Source organism: Panthera pardus, unplaced genomic scaffold (genome assembly GCF_024362965.1).
Source record: "Panthera pardus isolate Hobbes unplaced genomic scaffold, ASM2436296v1 HiC_scaffold_2, whole genome shotgun sequence".
In the NCBI taxonomy this organism is placed as follows: Eukaryota; Metazoa; Chordata; class Mammalia; order Carnivora; family Felidae; genus Panthera; species Panthera pardus.
Window position 1 is genome coordinate 128,372,263 of NW_026526765.1, and position 23,582 is coordinate 128,395,844.

General features: G+C 42.4%; 1 protein-coding gene across 5 annotated transcripts in view; it reads left to right on the top strand.

Moving 5' to 3' along the window:
• The window catches only part of FSTL4 (follistatin like 4), a 580,824-nt gene that overhangs the window by 196,847 nt on the left and 360,395 nt on the right, over positions 1-23,582 (top strand). For all 5 annotated transcript variants that reach the window (XM_053907486.1, XM_019422002.2, XM_019422001.2 and 2 more), the window contains exon 3: positions 17,793-17,826. In XM_053907486.1, coding sequence (XP_053763461.1) covers positions 17,793-17,826 — 34 coding nt within the window. The remainder of the gene's footprint in view (positions 1-17,792; positions 17,827-23,582) is intronic.

Consider the following 23,582-nt stretch of genomic DNA (forward strand, 5'->3'; position numbering starts at 1 on the left):
GCCCTGTAGAATCCAGTGAGCAACATCACATTTGAGCTGTTGTGGGATAATTAGGCCAGTCATCATGGAAGGCAAGATACAGTAAATGATCTCCCAGTTGTGGGGCTGAGCTTTGCTCCCAGCCAGGTGCAAAGTCTTGTTGAATTAGCAACGTTTTTATAAAAATGATGTCTGTTTCTGTGTAACCAGAAATTATGGAGTATTAGGGAACTGGAGACACCTCATGGAAGGGGATGACAGGGAAGGTGGCCTCCGGGGGTCTGAATGACTCTTGTTATCCTTTCCTTACAAGAATGAGGAAGTTCTCGATAGGAATTCTGGCTCCTGATACAGAATCCCTTGAATTCTGTAGTTATTCATGACAACAAAGTTAATAAGCAACTACCATTTTGTCAAAGCTTTAAGCGCATTATTTCACTGACTTCTTAAAAAGATTTTGTGAAGTTCTGTTAACTTATTAAAAAAATTTTTTAATGTCTATTTTTGAGGGAGAGAGAGAGAGAGAAACAGAGCATGAGCAGGGGAGTGATAGAGAGGGAGACACAGAATCTGAAGCAGGATCCAGGCCCTGAGCTGTCAGCACAGAGCCTGACATGGGGCTTGAACCCAGTAGCAGTCAGATCATGACCTGAGTTGAAGTCGGCTGCTTAACCGACTGAGCCACCCAGGTGCCCCATTAACTTGCTTATTTTAAACATCTGGAGACTGAAGCTTCAGATGTAGGTCAGCTGTTTGCAGTCTCTCAAATATGACATGGTGGAGCTGGGGTTTGCACCTAGCATTCCAATGGTCACACTTATGCTCCTAACCACCACAGCGTGGTGTTTGAGGCTTTTCTTAGCCTGAAAAATACTACATGTATTTTTGAGGGTAAGAAAAGGACATTTGATGACACTGAGATTGAAAGGCCAAAACAGAACCTATCAGGTAAGGCGTCCCTGCCTCCCAGAGGACAATGGAGCTTGAGGCAGCCTCCTGGGACTGGGCAGTGGGCAGTTTCTTGACGTTCCCTGTGGAGAGTGGCAGAGCAGGTCCTGCCCTTACTCAGCCCCTGGCTCCCCAACATATACACCTTTTGCTTAGTTCTCCTACTGCGGGAAAGGGTTTCTAGGGCAGCCATGGATCCCAGCAGAATGAGCATGTCTTTGACCATTTCCTTCCAGTTCTACAAGGGGGTCTGGTGGGACTTTGCAGCCATTGTCCGGTGTGTCCCTGAGCATCTGCCCTCTTACAGGGCAGGGCCTGGCTAGGCTCACTGCTGTGCTCATGCATATGGCACCGTGGGTGTCTAGGCTCTGGATGGAGACCTAAGCATGATGATGGGTGGTGGTGTCTGTTTCTGCTTCCAAGAGTTGGCCTTGGGAAGTTCCTAAGGGATGATGAAAGCTTTCTCCCTTCCTGAAGCTGGGCTCTGGGGCCTGAGGAAGGAGGCAAAGTCCCCACTCTGGTGACCAAAGAGATTACTGTCAGATAAAAGTTTTGGAGGGTCACAACACCCAGTGAGCAAGGGGGTCAGCACTGGGTTATAGCCAGAGGCAAGCTCTGTGCCTGCTCTGGAGGGGTCATCATGGAAGAAGGCGTTTGTCCCCACCAGAGGTGGGAGTGGGAGGGCAGCCCCAGGGACATGGGGCATGAAGCCTGGTCAAGCTGTGGTAGTGGGAGGTGCTTCTTCAGAGCTATGCCTACCTCATCTAGGTGGGTGTATTTACCCCAGGAGGTTGCAGCCCCCACCCCGTGGCAGGCAAGTGGTCACAGCCGCCTGTGAACAGGGAGAGAAGGTCAGCTCTGTAGGCCAGGCAGGACGCATGAAGGATACAGGAAAAGGAATCCTGGCACTGAATTGTGCTGGAGCCACTAGGCAGCCCAGAGGGTGAGAGAAACTCAGGTGTGATAGCCTAGGGTTGGTGTAAGAAGAGGTGTGAAGGGCCCATACAGCCACGTGCTGATGGGTCATGGTTGACACTGTACCAACCACTGGAGCCTACGTACCACCCTGCCCGTCCGTGTCATTGCCCACCTGCCTCGGTGAACTCCTGCCTCCTCCTCCACTCCAGAGGCCCTGAGACATTGCCGAGCATCCTGGGCGCTGTACTCCGTGCTGGGGCACGGTGACGCCTGACGTACCCAGGATGCTGTCTGCGGGTGGGCACTGGTGAGCTACAGCAGCTGCCTGACATGGGGTGCTATTGGCTTCCCTCCTTTCTCACTTCTCACGACCATCTCCTAGCCACCACCCAGAGTCTGCTCTGACAGCCAAGGAAACAAACTCCCAGAGGCCAGTACCTTGTAGCCACTTACCCCATGTGCCGGGAGCCTTGTGGCTGCACAAAATCAGCTCGTGTGCTCCAGGCCAGTTACCCCACTCTCCCTGTCTTTGGAGAGACTTCGAGTTCTGGGTGCTGGGCTTGCCCTCCCCAGTGACCCCCAGTGGCTGTTGAGTTCTGCTGAGCCCTGGATGGCGAGGTGGCATTGCTCCCTGTGGAAAGAGCACGGTCTGCCCACACCATCTCTCTGGCTTTGCTTAAATCTTGCTGGAAAGAGAAATCTGTGCCATGGTGTGTAGGTCCTGTGCCAGTGACACCATCTCCTCTTGGTACAGCCCTGCCAGCCCCCGCGGAAGCCCTGGTGGTCCCTCAGAGGCTGTCCAGCACCACCATAAACCACAGTGACGTAGGGAGTGTGAGCCTAATTTGGGGGAGAGTTCGTAAGATCTTTAGTTTGCCCAATGGTTCTCAAACACGTCTTCACATTGGCGTCACCTGTATATATTTAAAAATATACTGATGCTGGCCTGGGTCCCAACCTCAGAGATTGTCATTTAATTGGTGTGGGACACAGCTTGGGCTCTGGATTGTGTAAAGATCCCCATTTGGAAACCCCTGGGCTTGCCCGTGGAAGAAATGCAGGCAAAACAACTACTTCTCTCCTCCTTGTCCTTGTAAGCATCTGTCCTTCAGGGAGAGAGAGGATTCAGGCTCTTGGGGACACATCTTGTATGTGCCCTTGCCCTACGCCAGGGCCCCTTCTGGGAGGTGTGGGTGACTCAGGCTGACCTGGCTTCTGAACTGGCAGATGTAGGGCAGGCATTTCTCCAGCCAAGGAGTGGTGTTCAGTGTTGTTGGAACACCCCTGTTCTGTTCTCACAACCATCTCACAGGCACTGCCTCGAGTCTTGAAGCTGGGCTCCTGGAGCTGCCCACCTAAAAAGCAGGGGAAGGACAAAGTGAAAACACTGTTGGTTTTACCTGGAACTCTCAGACGGGCTAGTTACTAGGTGAATAGCAATCCAGCTATGCTGACCATGGGTGCCTTTCTTCCTGTTTGACTCTGTTATAAGCGAAAATTGAAAAAGAGCCTTATTGTGCCTTAAAGGCTTTTTAATTATATATAACTCATTTAATTTAAACTACTCTAAGTTCCATTTTTAATATAAGTTTTATAGTGGTACAATGAAAGTGCCTTCTAATCAAAGTGTGTTTGGAGATTTATCTCCCTGTACAAAAGCGGATACCCCCGGGAGGCCCAGCCAATTATTTATACAGACAGCAATCAAAAATCAGCAAGTACTGAGTGGAGGGCACGGTGGTGGAGGCTCGCAGGAGTGAGAAGGCATCAGTGAGGTTCCTTGCTGGGGGCGGGGCGGGGGGCACTGAAGGTTGAAGGAGGCAAGTCAGCACACGCAAGCTGCCATTGTGATGGTCCCTGCCGTTTCTGGGACAAATGGTTCCCCTCTCGTTTCTCAATGCTCATGCCTCAGCCATGGAGGGGGAAGAGCATGCAGAGTGGGGCTGGCTTCTTGGACATAAGCAATGACTGAACAGGGGAAGGTCAGGCTTAGGGACTGGTCTCAACTGTAGTCACAGCCCCCTGGAAGGGCCCTCCCTGACCACCCAGTTAAAGTAGCAAGCCTTGGGGCACCTGGGTGGCTCAGCCAGTTGAGCGTCCCAACTTTGGGTCAGGTCATGATCTCATGGTTCCTGGGATCAAGTCCCGTGTAGGCTTCTCTGCTCTCAGCACAGAGCCAGCTTCGGGTCCTCCCTCTCTCTCTCTGTTGCCCCCGCTCTTGTGCGCGCTCTTTCTGTCTCTCAAAAATAGAATACGCATTAAAAAAATCTTTAAAGTAGCAGGTCCTTTCCCCTTCATGATTCTGCCCCCATCCCCTGTTTTATTTGTGACCCTGCTGCTTCTTACCCTGACATGTTCTGTAAATTTCATTTGCTTGTTGTCTGTCTCTTCACGTCACATCATAAGCTTCATGGACACAGAGACTGTGGCTGTCTTGGCACTGCTGTCTTCCTAGGGCAGCAAATATTTATTGAATGAATACATGAAGGAATGAAGGGGTGAATAAATGTCAGGAGACCAGTCAGGAGCACTGCCAAGAGCCTTGGGTGCGGAGCTGCCTGTCTTGTGGGGAATCACTGTGGTGGGCAGAGCAGGTGGTCCTCCCTAGGAGTCTGGGAGTGAGGAAAGAGAGGTGAAGAGAAAGTTCAGGAGATGGCCAGGAGGCTGGAGGGGCCACAGGCCAGGCTGGAGGGTGGGAGGGGAGGCGCCTGTTTCTGGGCAGGAGGAGAGAATCTGGTGAGGATGTGGAAATGGAGGAGGCTTGCCTGTCTCTCTTTGGGGGCGTGAAGTTTGCCTGTCCTTAGACATCTGCCGCTTGTGGGGTATTCATCCGTATTCCCATCAGGTGCCATTCAGGCTTGTCACCAGGCCCCCTTTTCCCACTTGACCCCACCCCACTCTGTGTCACCTACCTCTAGCCCTACTGTGTGTGGATCTGGAACTTTTAGCATCGTTATGTCAGATCATATCTGTGACACCCCTCCCCCCACGCTCCATGCAAAAAAAAGAATGAACTAGAAATTCAGACCTGAGGACTGTGCTTGGGCGAGGGGGCAGCCTTTTTTCCTGCTTTATCTTTTTATTTTCTAGACCTAGGTTATTTACTTTTTTAATAGTTTTCAGAGTGCAGGTCTGCCCCTTCCTTGGTTAAGTTTATTCCTAGGTATCCTGTTTGGTTTGATTGTACTTGGGATTGTTTTCTTTATTTCTCTTTCTTCTACTTCATTCCTGGTGTAGAGAAATGCAACCAATTTCTGTACATGGATTTTGTATCCTGTGACTTTCCTGAATTCGTGTATCAGTTCCAGCGGTTTTTGGGTGGAGTCTTCAGGATTTCCTACATAGTGTTATCCTATTGTGTGCAAATAGTGAAATTTTTACTTCTCCTTTTCCAATTTGGATGCCTTTTATTTCTTCTTGTTTTCTGATTTCTGTGGCTGAGATTCCAGGACTCTGTTGAACAACAGTGGTGAGAGTGGACATCCCTGTCTCGTTCTTGCCCTTCGGGGGAAACTTCTCAGTTTTTCCCCATTGAATATGATGTTAGTTATGGGCTTTTCATCTAAGGCCTTTATTTGGTTGAGGTATGTTTCCTCTAAACCTACTTTGTTGAGGGTTTTTTTTTATCATGAATGGACGTTGTATTTTGTCAAATGCTTTTTCTGTATCTGTTGAAGTGATCCTATGGCTCTTACCCTTTCTCTTATTGATGTGATATATCACATTCATTGATTTCTGATTAATGAACCATCCTTGCAACCCAGAAATAAATCCCACTTGATTTTGATGAACAATTTTTTAAATATGTTGTTGGATTCTGTTTGCTAATGTTTTGTTGAGGATTTACACATCTATGTTCATCAGGGATATTGGCCTGTAGTTCTCTCTCTCTCTCCCTCTTTCTCTCGCTCTCTTTTGTTTGTGATGTCTTGATTTGTTTTTGGTATCAAGGTATTGCTGGCCTCATAGAATTAATTTGGAAATTTTCCTTCCTGTCCTATTTTTTTTGGAATAGTTTGAGAAGAATAGGTATCAACTCTTCTTTAAATGTTTTGTAGAATTCACCTGTGAAGCCATCTGGTCCTGAACTTCTGTTTGTTGGGAGTTTTCAATTACTGATTCAATTTCATTGCTAGTAATTGCTCTGTTCAAATTGACTATTTCTTCCTGATTCACCTTTGAAAGGTTATATGTTTCTTGGAATTTATCACTTTCTTCTAGGTTGTACAATTTGTTGACATAATTTTTCATAATATTTCCTTATAATCTTTTCTATTTCTGTCGTGTTGGTTGTTACTTCTCCTCTTTGATTTCTGATTTTGTTTGAGTTCTTTCTCTCTTTTGTGGAGTCTGGCTAAGGGTTTATGAATTTTGTTGATATTTTCAAAGAACTAACTCCTGGTTTCATTGATCTGTTCTATTGTTTTTTAAATTAGTGTCTCATTTATTTCTGCTCTAATCTTTATTTTTTCTTTCCTTCTGCTGGTTTGGGGTTTTGTTTGTTTTTCTTTTTCTAACTCCTTGAGGTGTAAGTTGGCTTAGGTATTGGTTATTCTAAACCTCATCTTGGTCTTACAGTTGGAACAGAGAAAAAAATGTGGCAGATTTGAAGATCATCTTAAACAGGTTGATGCTGAGTTATATCATCTATTGGATGGTACCTGGAGGGTATAATGAATAATTAAAATGTGAACTTCTGCCCCCTTTCCTCCTAGAGGCCATCTGTCTTCTCCTGAACACCCACAAAGTGCTCTTGATTTTCTAATGGTACATGGTCTGCTGGAACAGAGCCAGCACAGGAGAGATGCTTATTTGATAGGACAACTAATGGACATGAAGCCTCCCAGAATGAGGAAGAGAAGGGAGAAGTTTCTGTGGAAACTTACCTAAAAAAGAGAACGTATAGGAAGTCAGGCTTCCATGACAACCAGTGTGCTCCATGACTCTCACAGAGAACCTCATTTGTACCCCCTATTCTCGCCAGGAGATCTTGAAATAATCTGATTTGATTCTTGAAATAAATTTGTTTAGGGTCTGCAATAGGCCAGGCTCTGTGCTGGGGTAAGAGATGAATGAGTGTGCACTGCGGGGGAGACAGATGCCACTCTAGTAATGGCAATCCAGTGTGCCTGTCGCTTGCTGTGGTCACCGAGCTCTGCACATAATGGGCAGCTGGCTGGTGTCCCTGGAGATTGAGGACATTTGTTAAAACCATGCCCTAGAGTGCCGAGTTAGAGCCCCATGCTGCTAACGGTTAGGATGGCCCTGCACACCGTGATGGCTTGTTCTGAGGCGGAGATGTGCCTTACCTTCTAAATCAAAAAGTTAATTAGTTTTTAATTTGTTGGGTTGTCAGAGAAAGCTGGAAAGTGTCCCTCTTTCCTCCTTTGTCTCTTAATCTGACTGTGTGCAGGCGGTGGTGTTAAACTGATCAATGAGTCATTGACATATAATCCCTCAGATGTGATTTGGTGTTTACTTGTACTGTCACTTGGGTAGGTTTGCCACAGAAGATGGCCTTAAATTCAGAGCCACCTTCTTGTTTTTAATGTCGTGAATAACCTTTAACACATAGCTTTAAATAATACCTAGAATCTAAAATCCCTAAATCCTCATAAAATATTCTATTCATTCTTTACTTACAAAATCAAGAAAATTATCATCCAGATTATCTCAATTTCTGAAGGCCTAGGAAATATCCCCATACTTTATTTCCTATCTGGTGTCTTATAATCACTATTAATACCTTTTCTCTTCAGAATATCATAGCTTTCTCCGATAACTGGTTACTCTGTGCTCCCCATCAGAAAGCACTGGGAAGAGTTGCCTAGGAGATACAGCCCATGTTTCTGAGCCGTCACCTAATTCATCCTGACTGGCTTGTCTGGTCTCCCATTTTACAGATGGGTAAACTAAAGTGGGAGTATCTGGGTGGTTCCCTCAAGGCTGTAGCTGGTGGAGCAGTCACTCATGAAATCAGATTATTCAGACCTTCTGGAAGCTGTGAGGGTCTTGTTTCACATTGTCCCTTATGGACATGATAAAACTAATGTCCCTCACAAGTATGCTACAGGGACAGTATTTGCAGGTTCATAATGATGATTTTTTTTTAAATAAATGCCTTATACCCTAATGGTACAGAGATTTCTTTGGTATTTTTTCAAAATCGTTCATACATGGTCTCTTGCTTCTAACTTTTAAACTCTCTGTTCCTGTGTAAGCAGCACTTCCCTTACACAAATCGATTTATTGTTAGCTAGGACATAGAAGGGACACAGAGTTGGCTAAGTGTATCTTTGTGGTTCAGCCCCAAAGTTTTGGAGAAGGTCACCTCCTTTGCCTGTGTGTGGCCCATGCCCAGCCCCACCCTTCTCTTTCTTGGTCTCTTGAGAAGCACAGGTGTGCTTCCCTTGATGAGGCAGTGTGTGGGCTCAGCTGGCTGAAGGTGGAAGGACCCGGCCCTGTGTCCACCTTCCAAGGCACATTGAGGTGCAGTGCTGTGATTCTGCCTCCTTTCACACACCTCAGAGGCATTAAGGCAGTGTACCAGAGAGGACACACATCCTTCTACCCTATATGGCTCCTCTGTTCTATGCGAGCTTCGAGGATGACTGCTGACCCTTGGACTAGGTGGTATTTCTCAAGAGCCCACATCTCCTTTTTTGGAGATGCCCTTGAGCACCTGCCACAGGCTCCACATGACTGCAGGAGGCAGAGCGGATGTTCAGATTCTACCCTCCCCATGCCCCCCCCCCCAAATCCTGTTGTTTGCTGGATAATTCAGCTTGGCTTTTAAGCTAGCACTTGAGTTTAGGGTTAATCCCCTAATCCTCTTGTCATCTGGCTTTGAAGACCCAGACAGGATGTGCTGGGAAATCTAACAATGAGGCGGTTTTCCTCCTGTCTTGAACTGAACCATATAAATGAGATAAAGTGTACAGAATGGCTGGTTTGTGCTCAGTATATGGGAGTCAGTAAAGGAATACATGCTACAGAAGGCATCCCTTTATTTAGCTGTATTTTGTCAGTCCGAGTGAAGACTTTAATTGCAGAGTGGTGTCTTGCTAGCAAAAATGAGAGTGGTTAAAGTTTTTAAAATTCAAATGAATAAATGAAAAACTGTAAGGAAAGGTTGTTAAAGAAGCATTAGTTTTAAGAGCATCTCAGCTCTGAAAAACTTAGAATTTAGTTGTCAGAATTTCAATAATGATTAGTTCTGTTAGCAAAGCTTTGATCTCAACAGGACCAAATGGTCTATAAATAGAGCTTGTGGACTTTGTTGTATAGCTTCTTCAGGCTTTGGGGGCTGGGGATCTGTGAAGCAGGGGCTTCTTCTGCTCTTCTGGTGCTGGGCTGAGACACTGTGTGTCCTGGGCTCACTGTCAGGACACTGGTGTGGGCAGAGGGCTGGCAGCTGGTGACCTCAGTAGCCTGTGCCATATCTGCACCAGATTCACATCTACTTTGTAAGTGGAGACCTGGCCATGTTCAGCTCCCCTCAGCTTGGTGCTTTCCTATCATTCTCTTCTTGGTAAAAGACAGGCTTTTGATCCCTGTCTTCCTAACCCACAGAGCCAGCATTTTCCCAGAAGCCACCAAATCCCATTAATATTCTGAGTGACAGACTGAGACTTTCCCTCTAACCGAGGATGGCTGGACGTGTGGATGAGGAGCTGTGCCTTCGGTCTGTGGCCATGCTCCACCTCCCTTTACCCGAGCCTGACACACGACTGAAAGCCTGAGCATCGCCTAAGGTGGACGTGACAAGGATCCAAGGATAGAATCTCAGGATCCTCATTTATACTCTTTGGTAGCTGAGACTCTGTAATAGATTTTTGGATTATGAAAAATATTACTCAGCACTCACATTATATTGATTCAAAAATAAAGATTATGCAGTTCAACTGCACAGTAAAATACAGCTTTATGGAATGGTAATTTTTTACTTAAGTTCTCCTACATTATAGTGGAAGATAATGGATTCAGGAAGGGTACAATGAGGAATAAAGCTGTTGTATTGTATTGGTTAAATGACATTTAAAATGATTTGGCTGTCAAATTCATGGAAAGGTTATGAACAGTGAATGAAAAATCTAAAATTAATTCCCTACTTCAAGAAAGTGTGATTTATACCATAATAAAATTAGATTTTTAGTTAAAGAAATTTAGTCATTAAGTAATGCCCGTGCACTAACTCTCATTTATAACCATCTGGTTTGAAGCTTCTGTAGCAAATAATTTCTTCCTTAGGCAATGCATCCAGGGCCGTGGTGTCATTTATGCCAATGAATTTTATTCTATATCGTTCTGCTACAGCTTTCGGGGGGGTTGCTTTTTCAAGTACTAGAAAGGCACGTTCTTATTTAGCTTCAATAATTGATGGAGCTGTTGAAGTCATTTGCCTCCCCAAATGAGCCCATCACCTCTCTGCCTTAGTTGTCTTCATTAATGGTGATAACAATGACGATGGCCACCATTTGAGGACATCTATATGCCACCCACCATGCTAAGCATGGTGTCGGCTTATTATGACTTCTCTTAATCACCACAGCTATTCTGACAGGAAGTTACCATGCCTGCCTTATTTTATAGATGAACATGCTGAGGTTTAGGAAAATGAAGGAGTTCACCAAAGATGGCAGGCGCACAGCTGGCAGGAATAAGTCAGGATCCAGCCCAGATCCTCCAACTCAGAGTCTCAACGTTTAATCCCTGTCATATGTCTCCTGAATACTGGCTGAGATTTGCTTTGAGATGGCAGAGTGTGGGGGTGGGATTTCTGAGACTGAAGTGTAGCCCTGACTGGGCCACTTACTTACTACTCATGTGATGATGAGCACACCACACCTTTTCCCTCAATAGAACCTTCCTCATATGTAAATTATTTATTCCCTCTATTCAACAGACTCCTGATTTGTACTGTTGGGTACTTTGTTCTATTTCACCTTTTATTATTATTATTATTATTTTTTTTAATGTTTATTTTTGAGAGAGAGTGTGTGTGCATGCAGGGGAGGAGCAGAGAGAGTGCGAGGGAAATAAGGCAGAGAGAGAGGAAGACAAGGTCCCGGGCTATCAGCACAGAGCCCGACATGGGGATCGAGCTCATGAACCGTGAGATCATGACCTGAGCCAAAATCAAGAGTCGGACACTTAACCTACAGAGCCACCCAGGTGCCCCTCATTTTTTAATTTTAATGGAAGCATATCCTATATAGAGCAAATTGTATATATCTTAAACGTAAGAGCTCAATGAATTTTTACAAAGTGGACACACCCATGTGACCGCCATCAAGATAACAATTTAGAACATTCTCAGCACCCCGGAAACCACCTCTGTGTCGCCTCAGTTATAATCTTCTCAAAGGTGGCCACTAATCTGTCACCAGGAATTGCTTTTCTTTGCTTCTGAACATTAGAGAAATAAAATCCTACAAATTGTGCTCTTCTGTGTCTGCTTTCTTTTGCTTGACGTCAAAGTTGAAATCCTGTCTGTGAGGTTGATTTCAGTTATTGCGTATTGTATCTGTTCTCTGGCATAGCCATGAAGTTTTCCATTGTATAGATATGCCAACATTTATCTACGCCTTCTTCTTTTGGTGGGCATCTGGATGGTTCTTGGCTGTTATGTGTTGCACTGTAATGGGCAGTTACATGCACTGTTTGATGCTCTTGCAGACCAGCTTATGTTGGGAACTTACCCAGGGGAGGAACCGTTGAGTTGGGAAAACAGAACTCACACTGTTTTCTTTTAATAGAATTTAATATAGGGAATTGGTTGAACAGGTATTAAAGGATTAAAAAGGCCAAAAAAAGGAACCCCTGAGATAACTAACAGCACTGGCGGCAGGGAGCAGCTTTGGTCTGCAGGGAGGAGCCCTGTCGAACTGACACTCAGACCAGTGAGGAGACTCCTGCCAGTGCTGATTCCTCAGGAGTAGAATTAGAGTTGCTTCGTATGCTTGTGAGCATTTGATGTTACTGTTTTTTGTTTTTTGTTTTTTTTTTTCTGTTTGTGTATAGCAGTGTCCTGCTGTGGTTTTAACTTGGGAATTTCCTTTCCAAGGCGTTTGCTCATTTTTTAGTTATGTGATTTGTATTTGTTTATTTGCAAAACTATTTTCTATATTCTGCACGAGTACTTTGTGTACAGGTATGTGTATTGCAAATATATTACCCTTAATGGCTTGACTTTTCACTGTCTTAATCTTGTCTTACAATGAACACAAATCTTCATTTAATAAAGTCCAGTGTATCATTCTTTTCCTTTATGGTGCTACCTTTCACATCCCATTTAAGAAATTTTCACTTGCTTAAAGGTGGTGAAGATCCTCTATTAAGGTATCTTGTGGGAACATAATTGTTTTTTCTTTCACGTTGAGATCTACAGTTCATCTTGAAATACTTTTTATGTTTGTTTTAAGAGGTTCTTTTTTTTCCCACATGGATATCCAGTTGATCTCCCACCATCTGTTGAAAAAAGCCATCCTATGAGCACTGGGTGTTGTATGGAAACCAATTTGACAATGAATTTCATATATTTAAAAAAATAAATAAAATAAAATATTTAAAACAAGAAAAAAAAAAGAAGAAAGCCATCCTTTTCCCATCGTATTGCATTGACACTTTTGTCATCAACCCAGAAGCTGCATATGTATGGTTTTCTGCTCAATTTCAAATTCTGTTTCCTTCCTCCCTCCCTCCCTCCCTCCCTTCTCCTTCTTAGGGAGGGATTCATCAAGTTTATTAATCTTTTCACAGAACCAACTTTTGGCTTTAAATTTTCATGGTATATATTTCCCCTCATTTTATTGATTTCTGCTCCTATCATATTTGTTTCTTACTACTTTTTGTGGACTTAAATTGTCCTTTTCCCAGCTTTCAGAGATAGATGCTTAGGTCATTGATTTCTATCCTTTACTGTTTTCTAACATAGGCGTTTAAGGTTATATTTCCCTCAAAGCTCTGCTTTATCCACATCCCACACTTTCTTAAATGCCACAATTCAATTGTCATTCAGTTCAAAATGCCTTACTTCTTTTGTGATTTTCTTTTTGAAATTATGCGACATACTTATAAATCCATGGGTCAATATTTTGAGATTTTTCTCCATACCCAACTGTTATTGACCTGTAATTTAATTTCACTATAGTCACAAAACTGTATTTGTTTTCTATATGATTTTAGTAATTTGAAACTTGCTGAAACTTCTTGATGGCTCAGCATATGGTCGGTTTTTATAAATGTTGAATGGACAGTTGAGGTGAATAAGTAGTATACAGTTGTTGGTTACAGCGTTTCATGTACATCTTTGTTATCAACCCCAAAATTGGATGTGTGTGGTTTCCTGCTCAATTTCAAATTCTTTCCTTCCATGCTTCCTTCTTCCCTCCCTCTTTCCCTCTCCCTCCCTTCCGCCCTTTCTTTCTTTCTTTTTTTCTTTCTTTCTTTCTTTCGCAATAGACGTAGGTCAAATTTGTTAATTACATGCTTGTTGAACCTTTTCCCATGTCCTTAATGTCTCTTAAACTCTTTTTAAAATTTTTCCTTCTTTATTTTCTCCCTTAAGATCTTCAATCTGATTATTTTCTGCTGCTCTAGCTTCTAGCTTACTCTTAGTTGTATTTAATCTTGTGTTAAATCCATCTGTTGAATTCTTTGGTGTTTAACTTTTAGTTCTCGAATTTTCACTTGATTCCTTTTTAATGGATTGCGATTTTATGATGAAATTCAGCATCTTTTCTTCTATTTTCCTGAGAAGATTAGTTATAATCATTCTAGAGCTTGTGTCTGATAATTCTGGAATCTGGATAAAGTATGAGTCTATCTTTGCTGTATATTTTTATTGGATTTTAGTCATTTGATCTCATCTCCTGCCATACCGTAATTTTGGATTGAGTGTTGGAAATTATGTATGAAAAATTATAAAGCCTGTGGATAATTTTGTCTTCCAGAGAGGATTTACTTTTCTTTTTATTTCTTCTTTTTTAAAGTTACTTTACTTACTTTGTGAGGGGAGAAAGGGCAGCGATAGAAGGAGAGAGAGAGAATCCCAAGCAGGCTCCACGCTGTCAGCACAGAGCCCAATGCAGGTCCTTATTCATGAACTGCAAGATTATGACCTGAGCTGAAATCAAGAGTAGGATGCTTAACCAACTGAGCCACCCCAGTGCCCCTTACTTTTGTTTTTTAGACCTAGAATACTGGCAGATCATCTTGATCTACTAGGAATAGAAATTCTTTGATAGTTTATGATCTCAACTAAAAGTCAGCTGCATTTATCAGGGTCACTTTTTCTTGGAAAAAGTCTTAGTTTTTTAGCTTGTTTGAGACTAATTTTTGCTTGTTTGTCATCCTCTTGCCTTTATATGTGCAGCTCAGACATAATCTTATAACTCAACAGGAAGCTGGGTGCAGATTATTGGGCTCACTTCCTTCTGGTTCTCCTTTCCAGGATTTCAGACCCTCAAGTTCTAGCTACTTTGATAGCCACAACTCTGGTATCTCTCAACTCAGACTTCTTTAAGCCCTAAACCATCACTTTTTTTCCCCCCAGGCTTTATGCAAAACAGTACCCTAAGAGGAAAATGTAGCACCTCAAAGGACATTTATTCTCTCTGAATATTGACTATTTAAGTTCTGGCTGCCTTTGTTTTTCTCCCATGCCTTACAAACTTTTTTTTTTAAATCCAGCTTTGCAAGCTCTTCTTTCATAGCCTGAAGTGAAAATATCTGTCATCTGATTTCACACTACCTCTATAAATTAAGTGGAGATGTGCGTAAGCTCTGTTAAGTGCATAAGGTTTGAAATTTAAATCCCAGCAGGCCACTGACCAAAACATGAGACGTTGGACAAGTTTAACCTCTCTGACCCTTTACCTCCTCCCCTTTTAATTAATACCTGAGAAATGAAGTTGAAGAAACTTTTAAAGATCTGATAATCCCATTTACTTAAACTATTTCAGAGCAGAGTTTAAGGAAAAATTCTGAATTCATTATATGAAGCTGGTATCATTTTAATTTCTAAATCTGAGAAAAATGGCACCTAAAAATAATATACCAATTTCATTTATGAATATTAATGCAAATACATTTACCATAATAACAGAATCCAGTAATATATTTTAAAAAGTGCATCGTGTTTAAGAAATGCTTATTCCAGAAACACAGAGACAGGTGAATACCATGAAGTCTATTAGGTAAGTCATCATATTAATAGTACAAGGGAGAAAAAGAATGCCATGATAACCTCCATAAATCCAGAAAAAATATTTGCTAAAACTCAACACACATTTTTAATTTTTTGTTCACCAAATAGTGAGCATCTGCTCCATTATAGCCCTGAGGATACAAGAATGAAAAAGATACTGGTGCCATCCCAACTGTCATTCCAGGGGAGGGAAACAGCCAATAAATAAACAAGTAAAAGGACAAGCCAGAACATACATTTATTTCAAAGACTCAATAAAATGTGCATGTATTTCATTAATAGGATAAACATGCCTTGGGCCAAAAGCCACCATTTTGTTTCCCTTAATAGGGAAACAGTAAAGATTTTCTTCTTAAAGTCAGAAACCAAACCAGTAGGCCCATGATGTTCACAGCATGTAACATTAGATTGAGGAATTAGCTAAAGCAATAAGACAAGAAAGATACAAGAGACCTAAGAATCGCAAAGAAAGAGAAAAAATCTTAGGTATTTGAAGATTATATAAATACATAAATGGAAACCCCAAAAGAAGCCATGGAATAACTATTTCAAGCAATAAGAAATTTAGTCAAATGGCTGGTTAAAAATCCATGTATAAAAATTAATTACAATCTTACAAACAAAAAGCAGTTAGAAAATATAATCAAAGAGAAATTCTATTTGTGATAACAAATGATATGCAAAAAAGGAATATTTAGAATACATACAGGAAAATTATAACATACTCTTGAAAGAAATGATAGTAGACTTGAACAAATTATTAAAGATACCATGTTGTTACATAAGAAGGTACAACATTGGGGCATCTGGGTGGCTCAGTCAGTTACATGACCGAATCTTGATTTCAGCTCAGGTCATGACCTCACATTTCCTGAGTTCAAGCCCCGTGTCAAGCTCCTCAGCTGGCAGTGCAGAGCCTGCTTGGGATTCTCTCTCTCTATCCCTTTCTCTCTGCTCGTTCCCTGCTTGCACTTTCTCTCTCAAAATAAATAAACTAAAAAAAAAAAAGGAAATACTAAAACTACTTCTTTTTATTTAAAAAAAGAAGATACAGCATTATGCAGATGTCAGCTTTCCTTAATTTATCACTTTTGTGCAATTGCAATAAAACATCCATAAATTCTTCTTGAGGTGTACACATTGTTTATGCATTTCTCTTCTTCCAAAAATACTAGTTATTTCCAGGGATGTGGTGCCAACCCCTGGAGCAGAGAGCTGAGGAGCAGTATCAGAGGGGCTGGGTTAGCTCTGTGTATGACGTGCCTTGCAGCTTACATATCTGTCATAACACTTACCATTCTCTGTGTTCCCTCTTCTGAACCCTGAGCTGGTGAGTGCCCCTCCAGGAACTAGCATCCCGTAAGCTCATTTGTTTAACTGTGCTGTGCTAATGGGCTGCTGGCCTATAGCATATATTTTCCATTGGTCTCCACTTAGGCTTTTGGCTCATTACAGAGGTGGCAGTCTAAGAATGTAATTTGGGGATGGGGAACAAACTTTGCCTCCTCAGTTTCATCTCTCTTACTGCCTCTGCCTTCTGACCCCAAAAGTTTGCTAGACAAGAATGCTAAGTTGTGAAAAACATGTCGTTTGCTTAAAAAGTTCTGGTACTGAATGGTGTTCTTGGTTATGATGGTGAAAAGTTGGAGTAAGTTTGATACTTTATTTTCTCTTCTTTGGTTGCTAGCATGGCTTTTCAACTTACTCTCAACATTAAACTTTTTATCCTAAACCTGTTATTTGTGCTGAATTGTGGGTACTTTTTGTTAGTTGTGAAACCACGGTATGTGTTCCCAGCCTTTTTCCCCATTACTTCTCACTGGGCCTCTTCCTGCTTCCTGAGCATACCCTGCCTTTTCTTAAGCCTTTCTCACTTCCCAGTGTACCCTCCTCCCTTACTCTTGTCTGAAAGCCTGCCCATTCTGCAGTGCTATTTTCAAAGGTTCTTTTAAAAAGGCTTTTCTTTATGTTTCCACCTGAATATGAATATACTGGTATTTTTTTTCAAGGTAAAACCACCCCTTTACTTCTCCGTAATTTGTATTTGTTCTGTAGCCTTCTGTTCAACTGTGAATGTTTTCAATGCAGAATTCTGTCTGCTTCACTTATGTAACTTCTCAAGCACTTTGCTTATTCACCTACACATAGCAGGAAGATGGGATTGAATTAAAAAATAAAACAAATCAAGGGCTTAATTTAGTTCAGTGGCACAGACTGGCTGTCCAAATTGTCTTTAGGATTTCATCCTTTGGAAACTACTGAGTTGAGCATAGTCCATTGCTACATCATGCCATTGACCCACACAGGAGCACTGGGGGGGTCTTCATTATGGCACCACAAATCACAACCTACTGACTGCAGGTCGGATAATTCTGGCCCTGGTCTACTTATGTTTTCCCCAAGTCCTACAGAACCTACAGTCTAGGTGGAAGATGTGGTATCAGTCTGTGACAAGGTCTTCCTTAACACTTGGTACCAGCCCAGGTTCCACATAAGGAAGACCATGAGAACTGGCTCTGTTCCTTAAAAACTGATTGATTAACAATATATTTGTTGGCTAAGCCCCCAAAGAAACAAGTTGTTTACATTTACAGATGTGTGTGTGTGTGTGTGTGTGTGTGTGTGTGTGTGTTGAGAGTTTTGTGAATAAGTGAATGAGTAACAAAGGTGAGATCTTTGCAAGTATCTGTACCTATGAATTATTCTTCAGAAATACAAAATCTTTCTTTTCTTGCAGGAGTCCAGAAGCTTTGAAGTCACAAGAAGAGAAGGTAGGGAAAATGCATGCACACCCATTTCCTTCTCAGTGCTGACATTTTGGAAGTAGTCTGTTGAAGCTAAGATGAACTTCCACCTATGGGAAGCTTGTTCTTTGAAATTTCATGTGGCCTTTTCTGGGTGCTGACTGGTACTTGTCTCTGAGGACTGTAAGAACTGAAAGCCATGTTTGCTTGTGAAAATGAAGTTCTCTACCTTCAAGCATCATAGGTGAGGTCTAGGGAACTGGCTTATTACATGATCATGTTTGCAGTCTTGAGAGAAGCCTCATTTTTGAGTGAAGTTTGAAGTAATTATTTGATTTCATGAAGCGAAAACAACATCAACAATAAAAAAATCGTTTATGATTTGAAATATTTCAATATCTGGGAGAAGATGGTGTTGTGAAAAATATTTCTGATTAGATTTTTACAGCTTTAGCTAAGCTGAAATAGAAATAGCCAATTATTTTCCCTTTTGAAACAATTCCATGATGTTCATTTTCCCTACCAGTTCCTCTAGCACATTTGTTTTCTGGTCTCTGAGGTAAGTGTATATGGGTGGTGATTTCTGAAATGTCTTAGTGGAAATTGAAGTTTCCCTTACTCATTTGCAGCAGTACCTTCTGTCCATAAGAAGATGTTTTTCGTATGACTTGTGGAATCTTTGCCAATCATCTCTTTATTGCAGGGATAGAAAGATGAAGTCAGAAATCAAAGTGACTTCTTAATCTAGGGTCTGACCATGGGTTTTCGTTTTAACCACAAACTTCTCTGTAGCCCTGTCTCTAAAAAGAGTGGCAATCGAAAAAAATGTGAGCAAGTTTCTTATTGACTTCTAAATTAAATATATCCTTGGCTCATGATTAGTTCTTATTTTAAGCACCAGTATGAAAGACATAGAATGTCATGTTATCAAATTATGTTTCTAGAGCTTGGAAACCTAAGCCTTCCCTACTATCTGTATTGGTAAACGAATCCAACCTGTTGATTCCTGTTATTCATGGTGCTGGAACCCTGGATTCAAAGGATCTGGGTAATGTGGCCATAGGATGAACTTTGTGGCTTCCATTCCCCTTTGGCATCATCTCTTGTTTTGGGCTCAAAACCCTCTGAACTGCATCTGTAGGGTACACTGCATTGTGTGGATATCAAAACTAAATGAAATTGGATGGATATGGGTGGGGCTGTGAGGACATGTTTCTTATTGATGACCATGTAAATTGGAAAGAAAATAGCCTTAAGCAGAGAAGTCAGCATGAAATTTGGTTTTGAATACTATTTAATTCATGTCAATAGCCCTGAGTATGAATTTTTGGAATTAATTTGCATTATGGAATCGCATATAAACCTGACTGTTCTGGAATTTCACTGTCCTTGTGTTCACAGTGTGAAATGTCTTTAATGGTAAGGCTGGGATATGAGGAAATCATGTGTATTTTTGCTTAGAGGCATTAAAAGGCTTGATGAGACCTCAGGCTCCAAATCCAGTGAAGACTGACATTGTTAGAGTATGAGCAAAGGTGTGGTTGGGCTGTGCTCTATTCATTCATAACTTCTCTTTGAAAGCAGCAGCTCTTACAACTGGCTGACTGGGAACATATACTTTGGGTTTCTACTGGCAAATTTGTCCTGACATCACGTAAACTTATTTTCTCCCATTGTGAACTGATGTCTTTCTTGCTTGTTTTTGTCAAAGTTGAGTGTTTGAGAGTCCCTGAAATAGCATACTGCCTGAATGCCAACGCATATAACCTGACAGGAAGGAAGGAAGGAAGAGTGGGACCTTACAGGTTGATTCCAAGTATTTTAAGTCCTGAGAATTCACTTGCTTGAATGGTGGGGCTGTTAATCTTCAGAAGAGTGGTACAAGTATAAAAATAATAAAAGTACTACAAATATTTCAATAAATGATTATTTCTACAGACAAAACTAAGACATTATTGGAGTGCCTGGGTGGCTCAGTTGTTTAAGTGCCCGACTTTTGATTTAGGCTCAGGTCATGACATCACAGTTCATGAGATCAAACCCCACATTGGGCTCTTCACTGACAGTGGGGAGCCTGCTTGGGATTCTCTCTCGACCTTTCTCTCTGTCCCTTCCCCTCACTCTCTCTCTCAAAATAAATAAATAAAACATTAAAAAAAGGACATTATTGTCTCATAACAACCACTTAGAGTTATTTCACAGCTAAAATTGAAAGAGCAACAATTAAGTAACACTGAATTTTTCTACCTAGTTTACCAGGCCCAGGAGATTTTGGAGAGCTCTGGAGGAGATAGCTTATGGGTCACACAATCCAAGATATTATCCCATTTAAAAATTTTTTTTTAATTTTTTAATTTTATTTTAGAGAAAAAGAGAGAGAGCATGTGCAAGCAGAGGAGAGGGGCAGAGAGGCAGAGAGGGGGAGGGAGGGAGGGAGGGAGGGAGAGAGAGAGAGAGAGAGAGAGAGAGAATCTCAAGCAGGCCCCATGTTCAACGCAAAGCTTGAAATGGGGCTCAGTCCCACAACACTGGGATCATGACCTGAACTGACATCAAGAGTTGGATGCTCAACAGACTGAGCCACCCTGGTGCCCCTCCCGTTTTTTGTTTTAATACTACATCTCCATCCCAGGTTCAGTGGTACACATGGATGATGAGCCACAACTTCATACTACGTGACTTTTCGAAACTGCTGGCGACAGACCAAGGCTGTGAAGTGAGAACTGAGAGAGAATTAGCAGTGGGAATGGAGTCTAGGCTAAATAGCAGTGGGGTTGGATATCATTAAGGTGACTCAAATGTACTGTGTGCCTTAGACATGCTGTCTGCCTTATTTCCTTCTGCACTCCTCTCAGCCTTAGATCCCGTGCTGTTATGGTTCTCAGATTGTGGCCCACTTACTTGCTTCTAGCTTTGATCACACTGTTCCTGCACCCTGAACGCTCTTGGTCCCTAATCTTTGTGAAATGCCACCTCGCCCTCATATCTCCAACTGTCTTTTTTCAAGTGTTTAACTTACTCTACCTTATCTTGGAGTTAAGGGATCCTATTATGTCATTTTCTAAGAATAGAGACCCTCACCTCATTCATCGCAGATTCTTCATGGCCCCAGTCCAGGGATCTAGTTGCTCAACAATTGTTTTCTGAATTAAGTGCAAACCACCCATTGCTAAATGTGTATTGTCTTTTCACTCTGATTCTGTTCCAGTGACACACAAGTGAGGCACTGAGTGCTTTGGTTTGAGAACGGAACTTTTTAAGGAGTGTTCTGTGGATATACATTGGATATTCTTAATTGATCAAAGTGTTCCACGTTCAGATAAGCTTTGTGTTATGGGTTGAATTGGGTCCTCAGAATAGATAGTTAATATCTTAACTCAGAACCTGTGGATGTGACCTTATTTGGAAATAGTTTTCTTGGCAAGTATGTAATCAAGTTAAGATTAGATTGTACTGGTTTAGGAGGGGGCCCTAATCCTATCAGTAATACCCTTATTAGAAGAGGGAAATGCTGGGAGAGCACCCTGTGATGATGGAGTAGAGATAGGAGGGAGGACTAGAAACCAGGGAATTTCAGAGATTGCTGGCAAGTACCACAAGCTATGAAGAAGCAAGGAAGAATCATCTAAAGCTTTCAGAAGGCATGTGGCTCTGACAAAACCTTGTTTTCTGACTTCTGGCCTCCAGAAATGTGAGAAAATAAATGTCTCTTGTTTAAAAACAGCCAGATTGTGGAGCTTTGTTGTAGCAGCCCTAGGAAAATAATGCACTTGGCCAATGCTGGACTCAATATTGCGCTGGTTGTTCCTACTTTGACTGCAGAACCTATTACACCTTTAAGATGTTAAATATGACTCACAAGTGGGTATAATATGCAACATTTCTCAAACTTAGTTTCCCATGGTGCCTTAATTTTGTTGGTTTTGACCATCTCAGGGCTGTCATCCCATGAATGTCCTTTGAAGGTCTACTCTAGGAAGTTCAGGCAGAAAGAGTGCTTCCTCAGTGCCCAGGATGAGCACATAACTTGGCTCATGTGCTTTCCATGTGCATTGCATGAACAGAATAGTGGCATAGTAATAGTAATAACTTATCAGTTCTCAAGTTTTCAGAGAGCTTTTACATTAGTCTTTCTGTCTTGTGACCCTCAGCAACCCATGACAGAGGAGAGAGGAGAGCATCTTACACATGAGACTCCTTCCTTGTTTTCCATGCTTATTTGTGGGAACTAGGGCTCCCTCTGGACCGATGTCCCTTTAATGCACTGATCCTCTCTTCTGTTCATTTGTGCCCACTGCCAAGCCTAGAGAGCTAAGAGGGACTCTTAGAAGAAAACTGTCTGGGGGTCACTTTTTTCCAAGTTGGATTTGTGGTAAGGGCTCTCAGGGGAACCTGAAGGGAAATATATAGTATCAGGAGGTGTGGCAGGACTGCAAGACTTGTAGGATGTCTTTTGAGAAGGGCATATGCCCACCCCAGCTGACTGAGCCCTTCCTCCTTCAGGGCAGTCCTGTATCACCCTAGTTTCCCAGGACCCACCTGTGCTCACCGCGAGAAGACATGCCTGCATCTTCATCTGCTTTCCACTGCAGGTGTTCTTACCCCCCTCTAGGCATCCACAATTTAATTTCAACTTCGTCTAAGGCTTCAACCAAAGGTGCCGACTTCACCACTCCAAGACACTCCTGTGTCCATTGTGAGGGCCAGTGCTGATTGTGTCTGCCCGAATTCATCTACTCAAACCAGTACTTTTCTCTAACTGACTCCATCATGTTGAATTACACCATGAGAGAACACTTGAGTGAGCTGAGCAAGTGGCCAGGATAATTCAGCCCTTGTCAGCCATCTCTTAGGAACATGGGTGATCTATAAACTATCCCAGATGTCTGTGATTGTGTTGTGATTAGAGGCTATGAGTTTTGGGGTGGGCACCAGTGTCATACTGCATTATCCACCCTCCCAGTGATGGATCACTTACATGTTCCAGTCCAGACCAGCCTGGCCTCGCTTCCAGCAGGGCTGTGAGGGAGACCTGAGAGCAGGGATGCTGCTGTCTTCCCAGAAAAGAAAAAGGGAGGAATGACAGTCACACAGCCCAGTGCCTCTGACTCCTTAGCAATGCAAATCGCCTAAATAAACGTGACCTGCCAGTTCCCACTGTGTGACTAGAGCCTCCCTTTCTGAAAATTCTTGGAATTAGTCCCTAATTGGCAGCTGCTTCTAATAGCCCCCTTATAGTTCTCTGCATCTGGGTGAACTTCAGCTATCAAGAGTTGCATTCTGTTTACCATTAATTTTGATTTTGTTTAGCAGATGTTTTCTGGATCTTCCGTTGCCTGCATAATCTGTCTTGGTATAACGTGAACTGGCTAACTCTCTTCTATAAAACAGATTAATAAACTCCTAGCTTCGTTTGAGGTAACTTCTTTAATGGCTGCAGATGTAGGGATTCGAGAAGGGAGCTATCCAAATTTGACTGGAGTAGTAGGTCCTTTTCAAATCAAGATTGCCATCTGGGCGAAGAGATGAAGTTTCCTTTACCATTCTACCCTCGCTCACATACAGGGGAGCTTGCTAGCTCTCTCCTACAGTCAGGGGACCTCAGAAAGTTGAGTGACATCTATCTCTTTTAGCTTCTAACCCCACAGAAATTGGCTCTTTCTGGGCAGGGCTGCCCTTTTTCAGCTGCTGGGAAACCGTATTGTACCCGCTTGCCCCAACTCGAGTGGGAAGTAGATGGCACATGTGGCACAACTTAGCCCATGTCCATTCTATCCTCTGTC